General features: G+C 38.8%; 2 protein-coding genes across 2 annotated transcripts in view; one reads left to right on the top strand and one right to left on the bottom strand.

Annotated features, from left to right (window-relative positions):
* Nucleotides 1–780, bottom strand: part of Hat1 (histone acetyltransferase 1) — a 46,105-nt gene extending 45,325 nt beyond the window's left edge. The window contains exon 1 of the mRNA XM_074071105.1: nt 678–780. Coding sequence (XP_073927206.1) covers nt 678–684 — 7 coding nt within the window. The 5' untranslated portion in view covers nt 685–780. The remainder of the gene's footprint in view (nt 1–677) is intronic.
* Nucleotides 1–24,322, top strand: part of Slc25a12 (solute carrier family 25 member 12) — a 190,227-nt gene that overhangs the window by 60,943 nt on the left and 104,962 nt on the right. The window lies entirely within an intron of this gene.

The raw sequence follows: 24,322 nt of genomic DNA, 5'->3' as shown, positions 1-24,322 counted from the left end.
AAAAAAAGGGAGTCTCAATACAAGTACAAATAGCAATTATAAGTTTTTTTTTCAATTGGGGAGACAGATTTGAAAATTTTAAGTTTTGAAATGTTGCAAGCTGCAGGGACTCAATAAAAAGAGAACAAAGTAGAATACAACAGAAGAATTCTATAGCATTCCTACACTGAGACAGGCCTCTAAAAGGACCCCGAAATTCGACCGTGTGAGGGATAGGAAGTCGATTACGAAGTCAGTCAAGAACCAAGTGAATGCCCTAGCTCGGAGATGATCGTAGTGGGAGGAGGAAGATTTGAGTATTAAATCGGCTGGTGGGAACACAACAGATGTATTACAGCCGAGGCGGCAGAGGGGAAAAGGCACAGGAAGAGAACAGGCCGGAACGCACTTGGCACTTTGCAAACCCCAATCGTGACGCCCTTCCCGGAGTCTCTGGCCCTTGGTAGCCGACTGGTTGCTCGCAGAAGGCACAGAACCCTAAGCAGTTGGGGGCGGGGGAGCGGATCACCACCGACCAGAAGCTAGACTCAGAGTTCTGAGCTTTCCGGCCAGAGCAGGCCTTCTGGAACTCAGACGAGGGCCCGAAAGTTCCAGGCGATCGCTGTCACCCCCATCTCGGCGTTCTTTCCCAGATCTGCCCGCCTCCTCCCCTTGGTAAACTTTTCCCGGGAACTTACCCGCCATTTCCCAGCTGCGAGAACCCTCGGCTAAGGAAGGACGAATCAACCCGCGCGCTCCCGGGCCGGAAGTGACTGCACAGACTGACGCATTTCCCCCGCCCATCCTCGGCCAGACGCTAGCCAATGAAAGGGAGAGTTTTGAGGCTCGCGGTGGCGGAAGCGCCTTAAGAGGCGGGGCTAACACCGGGAAGAACGCGCCGAGGGTTTCCTGGCCACCGCAAGCGCTGTTTGCGGCGTTGCAGGCCGAAGTCGGGAATTTCCCCAGCGGGGACCTTCTGTATTGAGACACTCGCTAGCCGGAGTTGATTCTCTTTGGCTGACGTACATAATTAGATACCTTCCCCCTCAGAGATGCCCTGGAGCCTGGTTGAAAAACCTCCCCTTGAACTACGGATACAAATACCTGAGCCCTAGTTTTACCTAGGTAAATTGAATGTAGGGGTTTAGTTTCAGGAAAAATTTTTCGCTTTTAATTTTCCTTATTTCTACTTTCGCAGTTAAGTACCTTTAATCTCGTTTTATCCACGTTTTTGTTTGTTTGACTTGGGTTTTTTTGTTGTTGTTGTTGTTGTTTTGGTCTTGGTTTTTGTTAGGTGATGGGGATCCAATGCAGGGCCTTGCATGTGCCGAGCAAGTGCTCTGCTTCTGAGTTATAACCTCAGCCCTCCTTTTAGGCTTTCGTTATGTAGTGTGGTACTGGAGTGCTCTGCCTTTGCTCTTCAGGTTACTAGGCAACCATCTAGGCCGCCAGACCGGTTACCTAAACCACACCTCAAATGACCTATTTAGTCTTGCCTGTCTGAGGTTCTAGTGGCTTGAACTACATCACGCAATGCTACCTGATTTTGGTCTTACGGGCCTTCTTAGTATTTAGTTGTTGAACTGTTCTCCGATAGGGTAAGCCGCTGATTACGTAGGAGTCCGTAGATGTTCCCACAATGTTGTCTGCACACTGAAATCCCTTCTCTCAACTAATATTTATTAGTAGGCTTTAAAATCATGCATGGCTAGATCTGAAATAGACCCTTGGAGTGATTATCTAGAACTAATGTGCCCAGAAAAGCTAAATTGTTCAAGTTCAGCCTCAGTCTACAGTCTCTGCAAGAGCCCAGTTTTTCAGATACTCAGCCCAGTATTTATTTGTTCAACTACATGGAGATGGCCTTTCTGAAGGTAAAGATCAGAAGAGGTAATGAGAACACCCAGATCCTTTTTGTACAAGTCTTAATTATATATAAGAAATTACAGTTAACAATGTTGCAAAAGGAAACTGAAAGCAAGCTAATGACTTTGTGGGTCAAAAAAAGGAAACTAATTTTTTAATAATTGGTTTTTTTCAAAATCATGAAACGCATCATTCCTTTCCCAAATCACCTTATCTGTCAATAGCTGACTAGCAATTGTGATCCTTATAAGAAATCAAGAGGAATTAATATCTGTTCACATATATTTTTTGAATGTCACAGAATATATGGTTAGATACAATTTGCCTAAAACAGAAAAGAATGTCTTTTTTTCAGAAGGGTAATAGTAAAAATATTAAAAAAAGAGAAGTATTTTCTTTTTTGTAGAGATGTTTTCATTTGGGGGGGGTTGAACTCAGGGCTTTGGACTTCCTAGGCAGGAGCTCTACCACTTGAGCCACACCCCCAGCCTATGGAATTTTTCTAATAGGTCTTCCTATTTATACTTCCTGCATAGCCAGGATGACAGACATGCCAACACAGCCAGCTTTATTGGTTTAGACCCCAGGATGGTGTCAAACCACAATCCTACCTTCTGAGTGGGTAGAATTTATAGATTTGGAGCTACCATGCCGGCTAATAGGTTTTCTATTTGGTTGGTTTTGGCAGTTTTTTAGGTGGGGGAGAGAGGCTCGTACTTGCTTTGCAGGTGCTCTATCACTTGAGCCATGCCCCCAGACCTTCCCTTTTTAATTCATGGTTTACTTTGTTCTAAAGGAGATTTAAGAACATGACTGTTGGCTGAGTGCCAGTGGCTGGTGCCTATAATCCTAGCTACTCAGGACACAGAGATCAGGAAGATTTATCTTGAAAAAACCCATCACAAGAAAGGCCTGGTGGAGTGGCTCAAGAGGTAAGAGCACCTGCCTAGCAAGCATGAGGTTCAAACCCCACTGCTGCCAAAAATAAAAAAGAAAGTGACTTGCATGGTGGTACATGCCTATAAATCTCAGCTACTTGGGAGGCAGAGATCAGAAGGATGGTAATTTGTGGCCAGCCTGGGCAAAAAGGTAGTGAGCCCCCATCTCAACCAATAAATTAGGCATGGTGGCATGTCTCTTGTGATCCCAGTGCCTAGGAGGTCAGAGGCTCATGGGAAAGAGGGGGACACTAGAGACTATCCAAAAGGGCTGAGGGTGTGGCTCAAGTGGTAGAATACCTGTTTAGCAAGCATGAGGTCCTGATTTTAAACCCCAGTATCACATAAAAAATAAAGTGTTATAAAATTTCTCCAAAAGGCTGGGCACTGTTGGCTCACACTTGTAATCCTAGCTACTCAGGACAGTCATGAGTTCAAAGCCAGCCCAGGCAAATAGTTTAAGAGACCCTATCTAAAAAAAGCCTCATCAAAAAAGGGCTGGAGGAGTGACTCAAGGTGTAGGCCCTGAGTTCAAACCCTACTACCATGAAAAAAAAATTCTTCCAAAGGAATATACAGTCCTGATATATGGTCATGAAAAGTTCAGTGACCTAGTACATTGACCTTGTTCTATCTACTAAGTAGAAATGAAAATACCTTCCTAGTCACCACACTGGGTTATCATGAAAATCAAATGGAATTTTTTAAAATTTTTATTTTATTCATATGTGCATACAAGATTTGGGTCATCTCCCTCCTTTCCCCACTCCTCCCTCTCCCCCCCCCACCCCCTCGCTACCCAGCAGAAACTATTTTGCCCTTATCTCTAATTTTGTTGAAGAAAGTATAAGCAATAATAGGAAGGACCAAGGGTTTTTGCTAGTTGAGATAAGGATAGCTATACAGGGAGTTGACTCACATTGATTTCCTGTGCATGTGTGTTACCTTCTAAGTTAATTCTTCTCGAACTAAACTTTTCTCTAGTTCCTGGTCCCCTTCTGCTATTGGCCTCAGTTGCTTTTAAGGTATCTGCTTTAGTTTCTCTGCATTAAGGGCAACAAATGCTATCTGGTTTTTTAGGTGTCTTACCTATCCTCACCCCTCCCTTCTGTGCTAAAGCTTTTATCATGTGCTCAAAGTCCAATCCCCTTGTTGTGTTTGCCCTTCATCTAATGTCCACATATGAGGGAGAACATACAATTTTTGGTCTTTTGGGCCAGGCTAACCTCACTCAGAATGATGTTCTCCAATTCCATCCATTTACCTGCGAATGATAACATTTCGTTCTTCTTCATGGCTGCATAAAATTCCATCAAATGGAATATTTATAAAAGAGCTTTGCAAACATGCTATGTAAGTATGGAATAATAACAGAAAGTCAGAAAACACATTTTCTTCAGAGAAAAAAGCCTTATTACACTGTTAGGAATGAACTATTAACTATATACTTGGTATAGGCTCAAGTGCATAAGGACTAGTAAATTTTACCATCCCATCCTGAGACCTCCAGAAGGGATTTTTTTTAACATAGTATAAGTAATATGGTCATAAAAAAGTGGATGTAGGAAATCTTAAGATCTTTGTGATTGAGGGTAGAGTTACAGTTTCAGTTCTCAGAACAATTATTCAGAAACTCCTATCAAGCCAGGTGACATTCAAATGGTACAGAAGAAAGAAAATAAAAATAGACCATCCCATATTGACAACTATTGTAAAGAAGAATAGCTTAAAGACATCCAAATTGCCAAAACCTTGAACATTCTGTTTCTTAACTCTCATACCCTACTCATAGGTGTATACAGTACTACTTTCTGAGATATGATTTAGTAGTTTCAACAAAATTTTACAAACAGGGCTGGCAAAATGGCTCAAGTGGTAGAACACCTGTCTAGCAAGAGGGAGGCCCTGAGTTCAAATCCCATACCAGCAAAAAAATTTACAAACAAAAAAAAATTTTCAACTCTTGTATATCCTTTGAGGTAACAATTCTACTTATAAGCATTTGTACTAAAAAACCATTTGTGCAAGAATGCAGAGATATATAAACAAAGAAGTTCAATGTAGCATTATTTTTACTGACAAGTGGTAATAACCTAAACATCAATCAAAAGGCTAGCTAATATGTTCTAACTCTTATATATAATAAGTTAAAAAAGTAAATTGTGGTGCTAGGAGTGTAGCTAAGAGGTAGAACATGTGTTTTGCATGTGGAAGGCCCGAGGTTCAACCCCTAGCACTATGCTTGTGAAAATGCTTTTTTAAGTAAACATAGAATACATGAGAAAGCATACTTAACATGTTTAACTGTAGTTACATTTAGGAAGGGGACTTTGGAGGTAGGGATTAATGAGTCTTTTAAAACATACCGTTTGCTTCTTTTCATGAGAATGTCTTGGTTTCTTTCATAATTAGAAACATCCATCTCTTTGGAGCTTTTTAGACATGGTTGCTAATTTCTTTACCCTTTTTATGTTTTACAAGTTATGGTACACAGAATAATTGAAGGGAAGCAATTTAATTGGAATAAGTACATTTTGTCATTGTTTACAAACAATGATCACTCTCAATTGGATATACTTGTTTACAAAATGATCATCCAATGATGCCTGCTTTACTTTTGGAAACTATACATAATTCATCAGAATGGCATTAATTATGTATTTGTCTATGTAGTATAATATAATAACTGTGATATTCCACATTCTATAATTAAAATGCTATTTCACATATGCTTTTTTTTTCCAGTTTTAGCCAAGAAGAATGACCATTAATTTTCTCTTGTTTTTTGTTTCATTTTGTTTTTTGTTTCCTGTTGTTTTATTCTGGTTCTTACAGAGAAAAGCTTCAGGGTGGGGGAGGGGATAAAGAAAATATTATCAAAGTTACTAAAATATTGAAGAAATAAGACTAAAAAGTGAGGGCTGGGGGCATAACTCAAGTGATAGACCACTTGCCTACCATGTGGAGGTCCTGGGTTCAATCCCCACTAACACACACACACACAATACTAAAAAAGTGAAAATTATGATTAGAAATGTTATTTTAAACTGATATATTGTTTCACTCAATACATCTTTTGAAAAAAATTGTTTAAAAAATTACTGCTTTCACTATGAAATCTGTTATTTTAGTGAACAGTTTTTCAGCCAACTTCTTCATAACCAATTTATTTATATAATATGCACAACAAGACTTAAACTTCCCATGATATGGTCCACACAGTAACAAGCTTTTAAAACAGATACATAATGCTGTTCTAAATGTTAGACAGGTAGGGACTACCATGAGGGGACACAGGGAAATAAATTCTGGGCCCTTAACCTGTTACCTATTAAAAGCATGATGTGTTTTTTCAGCAGCCTTCTCATAAAACACCAGATTATTCAGGCCACAAGGTCAGAACGTTTATAGACGAGGAGTCCCTTATGACTAAACCAAGCTACAGCTACTGGTGTTAAGATAACTACACAAATGACAAACAAAAAATAAGGAATATTATTACCAAAGAAAAACCTAAATAAGACCTCTAGCTTCACTTGCTCTTAGTTGACTTGAAAATTACTAATTTTGGGGTCACACATCTGTACAATACATTATTATTTTTCTATAGCTTGACTATAGATAACACCTCTGAAGTGAAGATTATGATACAGTTGCCTAGGTTACAGTGCAGAAACTTGAAGTCTGCCATTGCTAAAAGCACTGACTCTTTACTAGAGCCTAAAAATATCTCTGGACTACTTTTTTCTCCCTTTCATTCCTATAGAAAGAGTTACTTCCTTCACATAATACATTGGAGAGTAAGTCACTGTGTCTGGTATATGATTGACACCTATTAAATGTCTTGTTAAATGACTTTGTAGTGATACCCAAAACTAAATTCTTTGAAAAATAACTAAATTAGCTAGGCATGGTGGTACACATCTACAATCCCAGCACTTGCCCCAGGCTGAGGCAAGGGGATATTGAGTTCAAGGCCAGCATAGGCTACATAGCAAGATCCCATATCAAAAAAGAACAACCAGAGTTGGGTGTCTGTGGCTCATACCTGTAATCCTAGCTACTTGGGAAGCTAAGATCCAGAGGAGTGAGGTTTGAAGCCAACCCAGGCAAACAGTTTGCAAGACTCCCTCTTCAAAATAACCAGAGCAAAATGAACTGGAAGTATGGCTCAAGTGGTAGAGCACCTTCTTTGCAAGTGTGAACCCCTTAGTCCAAATCTCATTCCCACCAAAAACAAACCAAAAAACCTAAGTTTCCACTTTTGTTCAAGTACTTCATGGTTCTTTTTTTTTTTCACTATTTTTTTATTGTTGTACTGGCGGTACATTGTGACATTTATGCAAGTTCTTACAGTTTGATGATATACCCCCCATCATTCACTTCATGGTTCTTAGGATTGGAAACTGACAGTTACTTTACTTTAAACTATGATTAGAATCAAAGAGGCTAGTTGGGTATGATGGTACATGATTATAATCCCAGTTACTCCAGAGGCAGAGGCAGAAATATGTGAATGCAAATCCAACCCCAGGCAAAGTTAGCAAGACTCTGTCTCAAAAACAAAATAAAAACAAAAGGGCTGTGAGTGTAGGTCAAGTGGTAGGATGCTTCCTAGCATGTGCAAGGCCCTGGGTTCAATCCCCAGTGCCGAAAAAAAAAGAAAACCTAAAAACCAACTCACATGTAGCTCATCACTACCCTGTGTGTAATACATGTTTTTCACTTTTATTAAATTGTTCTCTGGTGGTTACTCACTAAGGAATATCTTTGGCCTGAGGTGAGTAAGCAACACAGTCTCCAGGAGATGATATTTGGTATCCCTGGTACAGTATAAAATTTATGGGACATAGGAGTAAGGGTTTATTTTGGCTCACAGTTTTGGAGGGGTTTCAGTTGGTGGATGGTTGATCCCATTGCTTTGGACTTGTGGCAGCACATTATGTCCGGGGTGAGTGATGTGAGTGACCTTGCAAACAAGGTCAGTTTATCAGTAGCCCAGGGTTTCCCTAGATAATCTTAACCATTAAATTCTAGCTTTCTTGAGGTGCTCTAAGAAAGCTTCACTATTCTCCATCAGAAGCTTATCCTCTTTTTCTTTGCCTCTTTCTTTACTCATCAATCAATTAAGCACTAAAATATTCAGACAGTAAATATAAACTGTTTTCCCAAACTCAGAGGCCTGTTGTTAATATACTTATGGAGTTGAGGAAAAGTATTGGGCAATTGTACAGTGAATATAACATTCTTTTTCCTCCTCTTCCTGGGTTTCCCTCCACAAGAATGAGTCCATGTGTTCTCTATAGGAACACCATAGTTTGCTGTAAATAAGGTTTTCATTTTCTTCTCTCACTTCTCTTCAGTTGACTTTATTGAGGCCTGCTGTGTGTATGGTCTTCTGTCTTCACTCATCAAGGTAGGTCTTATCACAGAATGATTGCCTCCCTTTCTGATCTGTCTTCAGGTTAGTTATGAACTATCACTTTCTCTGCTCTCAAACCTAATTACCCCTATTGATAACTCTTCCAAGGCTGGAATTGTTATTTTTTTTAAATTTTATTTTATCGTTTTTACATTTACTCACATGTGTATACATTGTTATGATTGTTATCGTCATCTCCAAGTTCTCACTTAATATAAGAATACATTCTTTTAACATTTACTGAGGATTTTATAAATGTATGGAAATCATTACTATTATGATTGTTCCGTATCCTCTTGTTAGGCCCAGTCTCTTAGGTTTCTTCAGCTCCCTCCCATACCTTCCTGACTCTTAAGGACATTCCCTAAATAAATGAAACTATTTACTATGATACTGTGTTATGTTCATGTTTGTTGAATGTTATCTACAAATGCTAATGTAACTTTAAAACACTTATAATGTTCTTATTTAATAATTAATACTTAGCTGGGTGTTGTGTGACATGCCTGTAATACCAGTGCTCAGGAGGCAGAGGCAGGAGAATTTTAAGTTAAAAGTCAGCCTGGACCACCTAACAAGAACCCTGTCTCAAAACAAACATACAAACAAACAAAAAGAATTAACATTCTTTTTTATGTTGGAGACATGGCTTTAAGCTGTTAAGTGCAAAGCCCTGAATTCAAACCCTAGTACCACCACCACCAAAAAAAAAAAATACAACAAAAAAAATTCACTTTAAAAAGTAATGACTAATCTCAAAAGACTCCTGAAACATTTTAAAATATTAACAAATATTTATAACATTTTGTTTTATGTAAGCTTTGCTAAAACAGAATAACAAGAAAGACTAGGAAGAAATTTTCATTTTCAAAAAATTGTGGCTATACATCTGCATTACTCTTGGATATGTAGAAGTCCTGCTGAGCTAAATTATATGTTTCTTTCATTTGTAAACATTTTTTTTCTTTTTTTTTCTTTTGCAAATGGACTCTCAAGTTCTTTTATTTCTTACATTTTGAAGTTCACATTGCTTTTTTGAGTAAAATGCACAGGACTATAGCAGAAAGATAACAAATGTCCAATTCATTCAAGTAGTATCAGTGGACTTAATTATTTTAGGTTTTCTTTTGCTTTCTGTTAAATGAAATGTTAGATTACTTGTTTAAATATAAAATGACAATTTTATTTACTTCCATAAATGTAATTGTATATGAACCCATATCTAACCATGAATAAAAATTGCCTTATATGTTTTACATTATAACTCTTCATCTACTTATTAAAAGTAGGTACTTATCTAAGTCACTATGCAACAGACAAGAATAAAAGATGGATTTGAAAGGTTTGTTCTTCAGTGAATCTCACTTTAGTTTTATGCTATCTTGTTCATATGTATTTTCCAGTAGGGATATATAGGGTTGATATTTTCTTTAAAAAATGATCACTAGGGGGGATTCCAAGATGGCGGCTAGAGGGAGGAAGCAGAAAGCGAGCCTCCTATAGTGAAATCTTGGAGAGACGCTGGAGACACACTTTGCAGGCATAATCACTGAGAAAAGGCATAACTTTGACCCCTCCACACCTCCAGCTGGTGCAGAGAATCTCCACTTCACGTTAAACGGAGAAACAAGGAGGGCCCCCGGGCCGCCACTCGCCGGCGCCCAGACGGCTTGGGAAGATGCGGACCAGGTGAGCTTCGCGGTACCACGGTACTCCTACAGACAAGCCTGGGCCAGAGCAGCATAGCCCCCTGGACAGACTGACCTCCACCCGGGGAAAAAAAGAGAAACTGAGTAATAAGCAATAAGAGCAATAAAGACACACAGGAAAGAGGGTGGGGTGCACTGAGCGCCAAAGATTGGGGGAAGGGAACCCTTCCCGGGACTGTAAATAAACAAGCTGGGCGGGCCGGAGAGCCTCTGGCGGGAGCAAGGGCACGCCCAGCAACCAGGAGCGGGGAAGCTTGTGAGAGTGGCAGAGGGAGGAAAACTCCACAGGAGAGAAGGGAAGACCCACTTCCCACATGAGCTGTAAACAAACATGGCAGCTGGCAGGAGCAGTAGCACCGCCCACTAATCAGGAGCAGGAAAGATTGTGAAAGCGGAGGTGGGAGGAGAACTGCACAGGAAAGCGGGGAAGACCACCCCCCACATGAACTGTAAATAAACACGCAGGCCTGAGAACATGGGTGCAGTGTCACCTTTCCCAGTGCTTGGAAAGGGGAAAGCTTGTAGCAGAGGCTCATGCACAGGAGAAATCTGAGCAAACAAAGCCTGGAGGGCCAGGTGAGTGCTAAGCTCACCCCAGAGATCTGCATAAATAACGCCTCCAGCAACAGCAGGCTGACAGCAGCAGGCAGGCAAGCCACAGCTGCAGATAACATTCTCAGCACTGTCTCCAGACTTTTTTTTTTTTCTTTGTCTCCCTACCTTTGATGAGAGAACAACCGAATTACACCTGCAAGCTGAAAAACTTACTGAAACTGTATTGCATTTGAACTTGGGACACTTGGTGGGGTTTTTTTTGTGCGCGTGTGTGTACTTTTGTTCTACTTTATGCACCCCCTTTGATGAGACAATTACAGAACAACATCTGAGGCACCATCTCCAGGATTGGAGACTGAGACTTCACTGCATTTGAACTTGGAGATTTTTTCGTTTTTTGTTTTTTTTTAAATTTTCTATTTTTTCATTTTATTTTAAGACATTTTTATAAATAGATTTTTCTTTCATTTACTTATTTTTTATTTTTATTCTTACTTTTTTTTTTAGTATTGATTTTCAATCCTCTCTCTGTCTCTCTAATGTCTGTTCAGCTTACTGTCGATTAGTACACTAAAGCTCCCTGTTTATACCTTTGAAATCTTCTTGTCTGATACCTTCTTCTGTTTTCTCCCTCCAGTCTGTGTATTTGGTTTTCCCATTTCTTTAACTTCTTGCTTTCCATCTCAGCTCACCCTTCCATTCTAAATATTACCATTGTTATTATTACAAGCTAGAAAATACTTAATTGCACACAGTACAGACAGTAACAACACCTAAGACAATGACAGGAAGACAGAAAAAACAGGGAAACCAGTTTCCCCACAGCAAAAAATTAGTACAGGAACCAGAAGGGAATGAAGAAAACAGGTACTCAGATTCAGACTCCAACAAAATGAAGATAAACTATGCCAAAGGACCCAATGAAGCCCACAAGAATAATTTAAAAGAAGACATACTACAGGTACTCAATGAGAATTTTATAGAGATGATACTGGATAGGGTCAACCAAAATGTACACGAGACACTCAAGAAATTCCAAGAGAGGATTCCAAGATGGCGGCTAGAGGTAGGAAGCAGAAAGCGACCCTCCTATAGTGAAATCTTGGAGAGACGCTGGAGACACACTTTGCAGGCATAATCACCGAGAAAAGGCATAACTTTGACTCCTCCACATCTCCAGCCGGCGCAGAGAATCTCCACTTCACGTTAAACGGAGAACCAAAGAGGCCCCCGGGCCGGCAGTGGCCGGCGCCCACACGGCTTGGGAAGACGCGGACCAGGTGAGCTTCGCGGTACTGCGGTTCCCCCACAGACAAGCCTGGGCCAGAGCAGCATAGCCCCCTGGACAGACTGACCTCCACCCGGGAAAAAAAGAGAAACTGAGTACTAAGCAATAAGAACAGTTAAGACACGCTGGAAAGAGGGTGGGGCGCCCTGAGCGCTGAAGATTGGGGGAAGGGAAGCCTTCCCGGGACTGTAAATAAACGAGCCGGGCGGGCCGGAGAGGCTCTGGCGGGAGCGGGGCGCGCCAGCAACCAGGAGCGGGGACGCTTGTGAGAGGAGGGAAGACCCACTTCCCACGTGAACTGTAAATAAACACGCAGGCCTGACAACGGGGCAGTGTCGCCTTTCCCAGTGCTTGGAAAGGGAAAAGCCTGTAGCAGAGGCCCCCCTCCCCCGCACAGGAGAACTCTGAGCAAACAAAGCCTGTGGGACCAGGTGAGTGCTAAGCTCACCCCAGAGATCTGCATAAATAACGCCGCCAGCTACAGGCTGAGAGCAGCAGGCAGGCAAGCCACAGTTGCAGATACCACTCTCAGAACTGCCTCCAGACGCTTTTTTTTTTCTTTTTCTCCCTACCTTTGATGAGAGAACAACCAAATTACACCTGCAAGCCGAAAAACTTACTGAAACTATTGCATTTGAACTGGGGACACTTGGTGGGGCTTTTTTTTTTTTTTTTTTTTCTTCTGTGTGTGTGTGAGTGTAGTTTTGTTCCACTTTATGCATCCCCTTTGATGAGACAACTACAGAACAACATCTGAGGCACCAACTCCAGGACTGGAGATTAAGACGGACATCCAAATTATTAAGACTGAAATTGCATTGCATATAAACTTGGAAGTTTTTTGGTTTTTTTTTTTTTTTTTTTTAATTTCCTATTTTCCATTTTATTTTAATTCATTTTTATAAATAGATATTACTTTCATATACTTATTTTTTATTTTTTTTATCTTTGATTTTCAATCCTCTCTCTGTCTCTCTATTGTCTGTTCAGCTTACTGTCGATTAGTACACTAACACTCCCTGTTTATACCTTCGAAACTCTCTTGTCTGATACCTTGTTCTGCTTTCTCCCTCTTGTCTGTATATTTGTTTTCCCCTTTTCTTTAACTTCTTGCTTTCCATCTCAGCTCACTCTTCCATTCTCAATATTACCATTGTTATTATTACAAGCTAGAAAATACTTAATTGCACACAGTACAGGGACAGTAACAACACCAAGGACAATGACAGGAAGACAGAAAAAACAAGGAAACCAGTTTCCCCACAGCAAAACATTAGTACAGGAACCAGAGGGGAATGAAGAGAACAGAAACTCAGAGCCAGACTCCAACAAAATGAAGATAAACTATGCCAAAGGACCCAATGAAGCCTACAAGAATAATTTAAAAGAAGACATACTACAAGTACTCAATGAGAATTTTATAGAGATGATACTGGATAGGGTCAACCAAAATGTACAGGAGACACTCAAGAAATTCCAAGACAATAAAAATAGAGAATTTGAAAAAGCAAAAGAAGAAATAAAGGAAACCATAGAAGCACTGTATAAACACCAAAGTGAAAGAGAGAACACAATGAATAAATGGATAAATGAACTCAGGACAAAAATAGACAACAATAAAGAAGAAAACAGCCAGGATATGGAAAACCTCAGAAAAAAGAACGAAACAGAACTGCAAAACAAAACGGAAAGCCAATCCAGCAGAATAGAACAAACAGAAGACAGAATCTCAGAACTTGAAGATGAAATGGTAATTAAAGGAAAAACTGAAGAACTACTAATTAAACAACTCAAGACCTGTGAAAAGAAAATGCAAGAACTCACTGACTCCATCAAAAGACCAAACTTGAGAATCATGGGCATCGAAGAAGGAGAAGAGGTGCAAGCGAAGGGAATGCGTAATATATTCAACAAAATAATAACGGAAAATTTCCCAAATCTAGAGAAAGATATTCCCATACAAATGCAAGAGGCCTCCAGGACACCAAACAGACCAGATCAAAATAGAACTACTCCACGACATATCATCATTAAAACAACAAGTTCAGAAACTAAGGAAAGAATATTGAAGGCTGCAAGAGAGAAAAAACAAGTAACATACAAAGGTAAACCCATCAAAATCACAGCAGACTTCTCAACAGAAACATTAAAAGCAAGAAGAGCGTGGGGTGAGATCTTCCGGGCACTGAATGAAAATAACTTCAACCCCAGGATACTCTACCCAGCAAAGCTATCATTCAAAATAGATGGAGCAATAAAAGTCTTCCATGATAAGCAGAAACTAAAACAATATGTGACCACAAAGCCACCATTACAAAAGATTCTGCAAGGGATCCTGCACACAGAAAGTGACACCCAACTTAACCATGAAAAGGCAGGCAGCACCAAACCACAGGATAAGAAAAAGCAAGACAGTAGAGAGTAACATCAAGTTAGGTACACACAATCAAACCTTCAAACAACTAAGATAACTAAATGGCAGGAATCACCACATACCTATCAGTACTAACACTTAATGTCAATGGACTTAATTCACCCATCAAAAGACACCGTTTGACAAAATGGATTAAAAAAGAAGATCCAACAATTTGTTGCTTACAGGAGACTCATCTCACCGACAGAAATAAGCATATGCTTAGGATGAAAGGCTGGAAGAAGATTTACCAAGCTAATGGCCCCCGAAAACAAGCAGGAGTAGCAATACTTATCTCTGACAAAGTAGACTTCAAACCTACATTGATCAAACGAGACAAAGAAGGACATTCCATACTAATAAAAGGGGAAATAGACCAAAAGGAAATAATAATCATCAATCTGTACGCACCCAATGTCAACGCACCCAATTTCATCAAACATACCCTGAAAGACCTAAAAGCATATATAAACGCCAACACAGTGGTTGTGGGAGACTTTAACACTCCATTATCATCAATAGATAGGTCATCCAAACAAAAACTCAATAAAGAAATCCAAGATCTAAAATATGCAATAGATCAAGTGGACCTAGTAGATGTCTATAGAACATTTCATCCAACCTCTACACAATATACATTCTTCTTAGCAGCCCATGGAACCTTCTCCAAAATAGATCATATTCTAGGGCACAAAGCAAGCCTCAGCAAATATAAGAAAATAGAAATAATACCGTGCATACTATCTGACCACAATGCAGTAAAAGTAGAACTCAACAACAAAAGTAAAGACAAAAAACATGCAAACAGCTGGAAACTAAATAACTCATTACTTAATGAAGAATGGATCATCGATGCAATAAAAGAGGAAATTAAAAAGTTCCTAGAAGTCAATGAAAATGAAAACACAACCTACCGGAACCTATGGGACACAGCTAAGGCAGTCTTGAGAGGAAAGTTTATAGCCATGAGTGCATATATTAAAAAGATTGAAAGATCCCAAATCAATGACCTAATGATACATCTCAAACTCCTAGAAAAACAAGAACAAGCAAATCCCAAAACAAATAGAAGGAGAGAAATAATAAAAATAAGAGCTGAAATCAACGAAATAGAAACCAAAAAAACCATACAAAGAATTAATGAAACAAAAAGTTGGTTCTTTGAAAAAATAAACAAGATCGATAGACCCCTGGCAAACCTGACTAAAATGAGGAGAGAAAAAACCCAAATTAGTAGAATCAGGAATGCAAAAGGGGAGATAACAACAAACACCATGGAAATCCAGGAAATCATCAGAGACTACTTTGAGAACCTATATTCAAATAAATTTGAAAATCTAAAAGAAATGGACAGATTTCTAGATACATATGATCATCCAAAACTGAACCAAGAGGATGTTAATCACCTGAATAGACCTATAACACAAAATGAAATTGAAGCAGCAATCAAGAGTCTCCCCAAAAAGAAAAGTCCAGGACCTGATGGATTCTCTGCTGAATTCTATCAGACCTTTAAAGAAGAACTGATACCAACCCTCCTTAAACTGTTCCATGAAATAGAAAGGGAAGGAAAACTGCCAAACACATTTTATGAAGCCACTATTACACTTATCCCAAAACCAGGCAAAGACACCTCCAAAAAGGAGAACTATAGGCCAATCTCCTTAATGAACATTGATGCAAAAATCCTCAACAAAATAATGGCAAACCGAATTCAGCAACACATCAAAAAGATTATCCACCACGACCAGGTAGGCTTCATCCCAGGGATGCAGGGGTGGTTCAACATACGAAAATCAATAAACGTAATAAACCACATTAACAGAAGCAAAGACAAAAACCACTTGATCATCTCAATAGATGCAGAAAAAGCCTTTGATAAGATCCAACATCATTTCATGATAAAAGCTCTAAGAAAACTAGGAATAGAAGGAAAGTTCCTCAACATTATAAAAGCTATATATGACAAACCTACAGCCAGCATTATACTTAACGGAGAAAAATTAAAACCGTTCCCTCTAAAATCAGGAACCAGACAAGGATGCCCACTATCTCCACTCCTATTCAACATAGTACTGGAATTCCTAGCCAGAGCAATTAGGCAAGAAGAAGGAATAAAAGGAATACAAATAGGTAAAGAAACTGTCAAAATATCCCTATTTGCAGACGACATGATCCTATACCTTAAAGACCCAAAAAACTCTACTCAGAAGCTTCTAGACATCATCAATAGCTATAGCAAGGTAGCAGGATATAAAATCAACATAGAAAAATCATTAGCATTTCTATACACTAACAATGAGCAAACTGAAAAAGAATGTATGAAAACAATTCCATTTACAATAGCCTCAAAAAAAATCAAATACTTAGGTGTAAACCTAACAAAAGATGTGAAAGACCTCTACAAGGAAAACTATACACTTCTGAAGAAAGAGATTGAGGAAGACTATAGAAAGTGGAGAGATCTCCCATGCTCATGGATTGGTAGAATCAACATAGTAAAAATGTCGATACTCCCCAAAGTAATCTACATGTTTAATGCAATTCCCATCAAAATTCCAATGACATTCATTAAAGAGATTGAAAAATCTACTGTGAAATTTATATGGAAACACAAGAGGCCACGAATAGCCAAGGCAATACTCAGTCAAAAGAACAATGCAGGAGGTATCACAATACCTGACTTCAAACTATATTACAAAGCAATAACAATAAAAACAGCATGGTACTGGCACAAAAACAGACATGAAGACCAGTGGAACAGAATAGAGGATCCAGATATGAAGCCACACAACTATGAGCAACTTATCTTTGACAAAGGAGCTAAAAATATACGATGGAGAAATAGCAGCCTCTTCAACAAAAACTGCTGGGAAAACTGGTTAGCAGTCTGCAAAAAACTGAAACTAGATCCATGTATATCACCCTATACCAAGATTAACTCAAAATGGATCAAGGATCTTAATATCAGACCCCAAACTCTTAAGTTGATACAAGAAAGAGTAGGAAATACTCTGGAATTAGTAGGTATAGGTAAGAACTTTCTCAATGAAACCCCAGCAGCACAGCAACTAAGAGATAGCATAGATAAATGGGACCTCATAAAACTAAAAAGCTTCTGTTCATCAAAAGAAATGGTCTCTAAACTGAAGAGAACACCCACAGAGTGGGAGAAAATATTTGCCAATTATACATCAGACAAAGGACTGATAACCAGAATATACAGGGAACTTAAAAAACTAAATTCTCCCAAAACTAATGAACCAATAAAGAAATGGGCATGTGAACTAAACAGAACTTTCTCAAAAGAAGAAATTCAAATGGCCAGAAAACACATGAAAAAATGCTCACCATCTCTAGCAATAAAGGAAATGCAAATTAAAACCACACTAAGATTCCACCTCACCCCTGTTAGAATAGCCATCATCAGCAACACCACCAACAACAGGTGTTGGCGAGGATGCGGGGAAAAAGGAACACTTTTACACTGTTGGTGGGAATGTAGACTAGTACAACCACTCTGGAAAAAAATTTGGAGGCTACTTAAAAAGCTGGACATCGATCTACCATTTGATCCAGCAATACCACTCTTGGGGATATACCCAAAAGACTGTTACTCCAGAGGCACCTGCACATCCATGTTTATTGCGGCACTATTCACAATAGCCAAGTTATGGAAACAGCCAAGATGTCCCAGCACTGACGAATGGATTAAGAAAATGTGGTATCTATACACAATGGAATTTTATGCAGCCATGAAGAAGAACGAAATGTTATCATTCGCTGGTAAATGGATGGAATTGGAGAACATCATTCTGAGTGAGGTTAGCCTGGCTCAAAAGACCAAAAATCGTATGTTCTCCCTCATATGTGGACATTAGATCAAGGGCAAACACAACAAGGGGATTGGACTATGAGCACATGATAAAAGCGAGAGCACACAAGGGAGGGGTGAGGATAGGTAAGACACCTAAAAAACTAGCTAGCATTTGTTGCCCTTAACGCAGAGAAACTAAAGCAGATACCCTTAAGCAACTGAGGCCAATAGGAAAAGGGGACCAGGAACTAGAGAAAAGGTTAGATCAAAAAGAATTAACCTAGAAGGTAACACCCACACACAGGAAATCAATGTGAGTCAATGCCCTGTATAGCTATCCTTATCTCAACCAGCAAAACCCCTTGTTCCTTCCTATTATTGCTTATACTCTCTCTACAACAAAATTAGAGATAAGGGCAAAATAGTTTCTGCTGGGTATTGAGGGGGGGAGCGGGAGGGGGTGGAGTGGGTGGTAAGGGAGGGGGTGGGGGCAGGGGGGAGAAATGAACCAAGCCTTGTATGCACATATGAATAATAAAAGAAAAATGAAAAAAAAAAAAAATAAAAAATAAAACTAGCCACCTGAACCCAGCTAAACTATAAAAATACCTTTTCTTTTTCTTCTCTGCTGTTTCTAAGGAAGGAGAGTTTTACTTACATCCCTCATGGGCCAGCAGCAGTCTTAAGTTATAACAAGTGGGTTCTTTTTGGTTTTAGTTGCAAAAGCAGTCATCACGTTCTTGAGGCTTTGACATCTCTTGGAAAGAAGCAAACTAGGAGACTGATGTCATCTGGATTTGCTTAGACAGTTAACACTTACACCAGGAGTCCATTTGACACTGTTAATGTTGAAATTACCTTGCCTCATGAACTTGCTTATCAGCAAGTTCAGTTACCTCATTGGGATACCCTGCCCCCTGCAAAATCTTTAAGTAATGCATGTGAACTGTGTTCTCACTGTAAAGTCATGGCCTTGGCCCCATCTAGGTGCTGGCAATGACTTTCTGACTAGGAATCTGACAAACTGGATCTCATCAAACTGAAAAGCTTCTGCACAGCAAAGGAAACCATCAAGAGAGTGAAGAGACATCCTACAGAATAGGAGAAAGTCTTTGTGGGCTGTTCATCTGGCAGAGGATTAATGTTCAGAATACATAAAGCTAAAAAAAGTTCAGCATAAAATGATCAAGTAATCCAGTTATATGGGCAAGTGAACCAAACAGATACTTTTCAAAAGAAATCCAAATGGCCAAAGAATACATGAAGAAATATTCAACATCTCTAGCCATGAAGGAAATGCAAATCAAAACAGCCCTGGGATTCCATCTCACCCCAGGCAGAATGGCAATAATAAAAAGAACAATAACAACAACAAATGTTGGCAAGGATGTTGGGGGAAAGGAACACTTAAACATTGTGGGTAGGAATGTAAGTTAGTTTATCCACTATGGAAATCAGTATGGAGGCTCCTCAAAAAACAAAAAAGTAGAATTGCCACATGGTCCTGTGATACCACTCTTGGGTATGTACCCAAAGGAGTTAAAGGCAGCATGCGATGGAGATTCTGCACACCCAAGTTTATTGCACAACTATTCACAATAACCAAATTCTGGAATCTGCCTAGGTGCCCATCAACTGATAAAGAAAATGTGGTATATGTACACAATGGAGTATTATTCAGCCACAAAGAAGGATGAAATTATGTTGTCTGCAGGGAAATGGATGGAACTGGAGACCATTATGGTAAGCAAAATAAAACAGTCCAGAAATATTGCACGTTTTCTCACATATGTGGAATTTTAAAACAAGTTGAAAGTAGAAGGGTAGCTATTAGAGAAGGTGGTGAGGATAAGAGAAGGCAATGGGGTCACCCATTGTACAGTACATTATATGTACTATGAAGATGTCACAATGTGTTGGGCACTGCCGGTTCACATCTGTAATCCTAGCTACTCAGGAGGTAGAGATCAGGAAGATCACAATTTGAAGCTAGTCCCAGGCAAATAGTTTGTGAGACCCTATCTTGAAAAAAACCCATCACGAAGAAGGGCTGATGGAATGGCTCAAGTGGTAAGATTGCCTGCCTAGCAAGTATGAGGCCCTGAGTTCAAGTCCCAATGTTGCCAAAAGAATGTCACAATGAAACTTGTTATTCTGTACACTTAATATAAGCTAAAATAAAGCCATTAATAAAAAAGAAAAAAAAAAAAAAAAAAAAAAAAAGAAATTCCAAGACAACAAAAATAGAGAATTTGAAAAAGCAAAAGAAGAAATAAAGGAAACCATAGAAGCACTGTATAAACACCAAAGTGAAAGAGAGAACACGATGAATAAACAGATAAATGAACTCAGGACAAAAATAGACAACATTAAAGAGGAAACCAGCCAGGATATGGAAAACCTCAGAAAAAAGAATGAAACAGAACTGCAAAACAAAACGGAAGGCCAATCCAGCAGAATAGAACAAACAGAAGACAGAATCTCAGAACTTGAAGATGAAATGGTAAATAAAGGAAAAACTGAAGAACTATTAATTAAACAACTCAAGACCTGTGAAAAGAAAATGCAAGAACTCACCGACTCCATCAAAAGACCAAACATGAGAATCATGGGCATCGAAGAAGGAGAAGAGGTGCAAGCGAAGGGAATGCGCAATATATTTAACAAAATAATAATGGAAAATTTCCCAAATCTAGAGAAAGATATACCCATACAGATGCAAGAGGCCTCCAGGACACCAAACAGACCAGATCAAAATAGAACTACCCCACGACATATCATCATTAAAACAACAAGTTCAGAAACTAAGGAAAGAATATTGAAGGCTGTAAGAGAGAAAAAACAAGTAACATACAAAGGTAAACCCATCAAAATCACAGCAGACTTCTCAACAGAAACATTAAAAGCAAGTAGAGCGTGGGGTGAGATCTTCCGGGCACTGAATGAAAATAACTTCAACCCCAGGATACTCTACCCAGCAAAACTATCATTCAAAATAGATGGAGCAATAAAAGTCTTCCATGATAAGCAGAAACTAAAACAATATGTAACCACAAAGCCACCACTACAAAGGATTCTTCAAGGAATTCTGCACACAGAAAGTGAAACCCAACTTAACCATGAAAAGACAGGCAGCACCAAACCACAGGAAAAGAAAAAAGCAAGACAGTAGAGAGTTACCTCAACTTAGGCACACACAATCAAACCTTCAAACAACTAAGACAACTAAATGACAGGAATCACCACATACCTATCAGTACTAACGCTTAATGTTAACAGACTTAATTCACCCATCAAAAGACACCGCTTGACGAAATGGATTAAAAAGGAAGATCCAACAATTTGTTGCTTACAGGAGACCCATCTCACCGACAGAAATAAGCATAGGCTAAGGATGAAAGGCTGGAAGAAGATTTACCAAGCCAATGGCCCCCGAAAACAGGCAGGAGTAGCAATACTTATCTCTGACAAAGTAGACTTCAAACCTACATTGATCAAACGAGATAAAGAAGGACATTCCATACTAATAAAAGGGGAAATAGACCAAAAGGAAATAATAATTATCAACCTGTATGCACCCAATGTCAACGCACCCAATTTCATCAAACATACCCTGAAAGACCTAAAAGCATATATAAACGCCAACACAGTGGTTGTGGGAGACTTTAACACCCCATTATCATCAATACATAGGTCATCCAAACAAAAAAATCAATAAAGAAATCCAAGATCTAAAATATGCAATAGATCAAATGGACCTAGTTGATGTCTACAGAACATTTCATCCAACTTCTACACAATATACATTCTTCTCAGTAGCCCATGGAACCTTCTCTAAAATAGATCATATCCTAGGGCACAAAGCAAGTCTCAGCAAATATAAGAAAATAGAAATTATACCGTGCATACTATCTGATCACAATGCAGTAAAAGTAGAACTCAATAACAAAAGTAAAGACAAAAAATATTCAAACAGCTGGAAACTAAATAACTCATTACTTAATGAAGAATGGATCATCAATGAAATAAAAGAGGAAATTAAAAAGTTCCTGGAACTCAATGAAAATGAAAACACAACCTACTGGAACCTATGGGACACAGCTAAGGCACTCCTGAGAGGAAAGTTTATAGCCATGAGTGCATATATTAAAAAGACTGAAAGATCCCAAATCAATGACCTAATAATCTCAAACTCCTAGAAAAACAAGAACAAACAAATCCCAAAACAAATGGAAGGAGAGAAATAATAAAAATAAGAGCTGAAATCAACAAAATAGAAACAAAAAAATCATACAAAGAATTAATGAAACAAAAAGTTGGTTCTTTGAAAAAATAAACAAGATCAATAGACCCCTGGCAAACCTGACTAAAATGAGGAGAGAAAAAAAACCCAAATAAGTAGAATTAGGAATGCAAAAGGGGAGATAACAACAAACACCATGGAAGTCCAGGAAATCATCAGAGACTACTAAGAGAACCTATATTCAAATAAATTTGAAAATCTTAAAGAAATGGACAGATTTCTAGATACATATGAGCATCCAAAACTGAACCAAGAGGAAATTAATCACCTGAATAGACCTATAACACAAAATGAAATTGAAGCAGCAATCAAGAGTCTCCCCAAAAAGAAAAGTCCAGGACCTGATGGATTCTCTGCTGAATTCTATCAGACCTTTAAAGCAGAACTGATACCAACCCTCCTTAAACTGTTCCACAAAATAGAAAGGGAAGGAAAACTGCCAAACTCATTTTAGGAAGCCAGTATTACACTTATCCCAAAACCAGGCAAAGACACCTCCAAAAAGGAGAACTATAGGCCAATCTCCTTAATGAACATTGACGCAAAAATCCTCAACAAAATAATGGCAAACCGAATTCAACAACACATCAAAAAGATTATTCACCACGACCAAGTAGGCTTCATCCCAGGGATGCAGGGGTGGTTCAACATACGAAAATCAATAAACGTAATAAACCACATTAACAGAAGCAAAGACAAAAACCACTTGATCATCTCAATAGATGCAGAAAAAGCCTTTGATAAGATCCAACACCATTTCATGAAAAAAGCTCTAAGAAAACTAGGAATAGAAGGACAACATTATAAAAACATTATAAAAGCTATATATGACAAACCTACAGCCAGCATTATACTTAATGGAGAAAAACTGAAACCATTCCCTCTAAAATCAGGAACCAGACAAGGATGCCCACTAACCCCACTCCTATTCAACATAGTACTGGAATTCCTAGCCAGAGCAATTAGGCAAGAAGAAGGAATAAAAGGAATACAAATAGGTAAAGAAACTGTCAAAATATCCCTATTTGCAGACGACATGATCCTATACCTTAAAGACCCAAAAAACTCTACTCAGAAGCTTCTAGACATCATCAATAGCTATAGCAAGGTAGCAGGATATAAAATCAACATAGAAAAATCATTAGCATTTCTATACACTAACAATGAGCAAACTGAAAAAGAATGTATGAAAACAATTCCATTTACAATAGCCTCAAACAAAATCAAATACCTAGGTGTAAACCTAACAAAAGATGTGAAAGACCTCTACAAGGAAAACTATACACTTCTGAAGAAAGAGATTGAGGAAGACTATAGAAAGTGGAGAGATCTCCCATGTTCATGGATTGGTAGAATCAACATAGTAAAAATGTCGATACTCCCAAAAGTAATCTACATGTTTAATGCAATTCCCATCAAAATTCCAATGACATTCATTAAAGAGATTGAAAAATCTACTGTTAAATTTATATGGAAACACAAGAGGCCACGAATAGCCAAGGCAATACTCAGTCAAAAGAACAATGCAGGAGGTATCACAATACCTGACTTCCAACTATATTACAAAGCAGTAGCAATGAAAACAGCATGGTACTGGCACAAAAACAGACATGAAGACCAGTGGAACAGAACAGAGGACCCAGATATGAAGTCACAAAACTATAACCAACTTGTCTTTGACAAAGGAGCTAAAAATATACGATGGAGAAATAGCAGCCTCTTCAACAAAAACTGCTGGGAAAACTGGTTAGCAGTCTGCAAAAAACTGAAACTAGATTCATGTATATCACCCTATACCAAGATTAACTCAAAATGAATCAAAGATCTTAATATCCGACCACAAACTCTAAAGCTGATACAGGAAAGAGTAGGAAATACTCTGGAGTTAGTAGGTATAGGTAAGAACTTTCTCAACGAAACCCCAGCAGCACAGCAACTAAGAGATAGCATAGATAAATGGGACCTCATAAAGCTAAAAAGCTTTGTTCATCAAAAGAAATGGTCTCTAAACTGAAGAGAACACCCACAGAGT

The sequence above is a fragment of the Castor canadensis genome, chromosome 4, assembly GCF_047511655.1.
Source record: "Castor canadensis chromosome 4, mCasCan1.hap1v2, whole genome shotgun sequence".
In the NCBI taxonomy this organism is placed as follows: Eukaryota; Metazoa; Chordata; class Mammalia; order Rodentia; family Castoridae; genus Castor; species Castor canadensis.
Note: the sequence above shows the minus strand (reverse complement) of the source record. Positions and strands in the feature narration are given on the sequence as shown.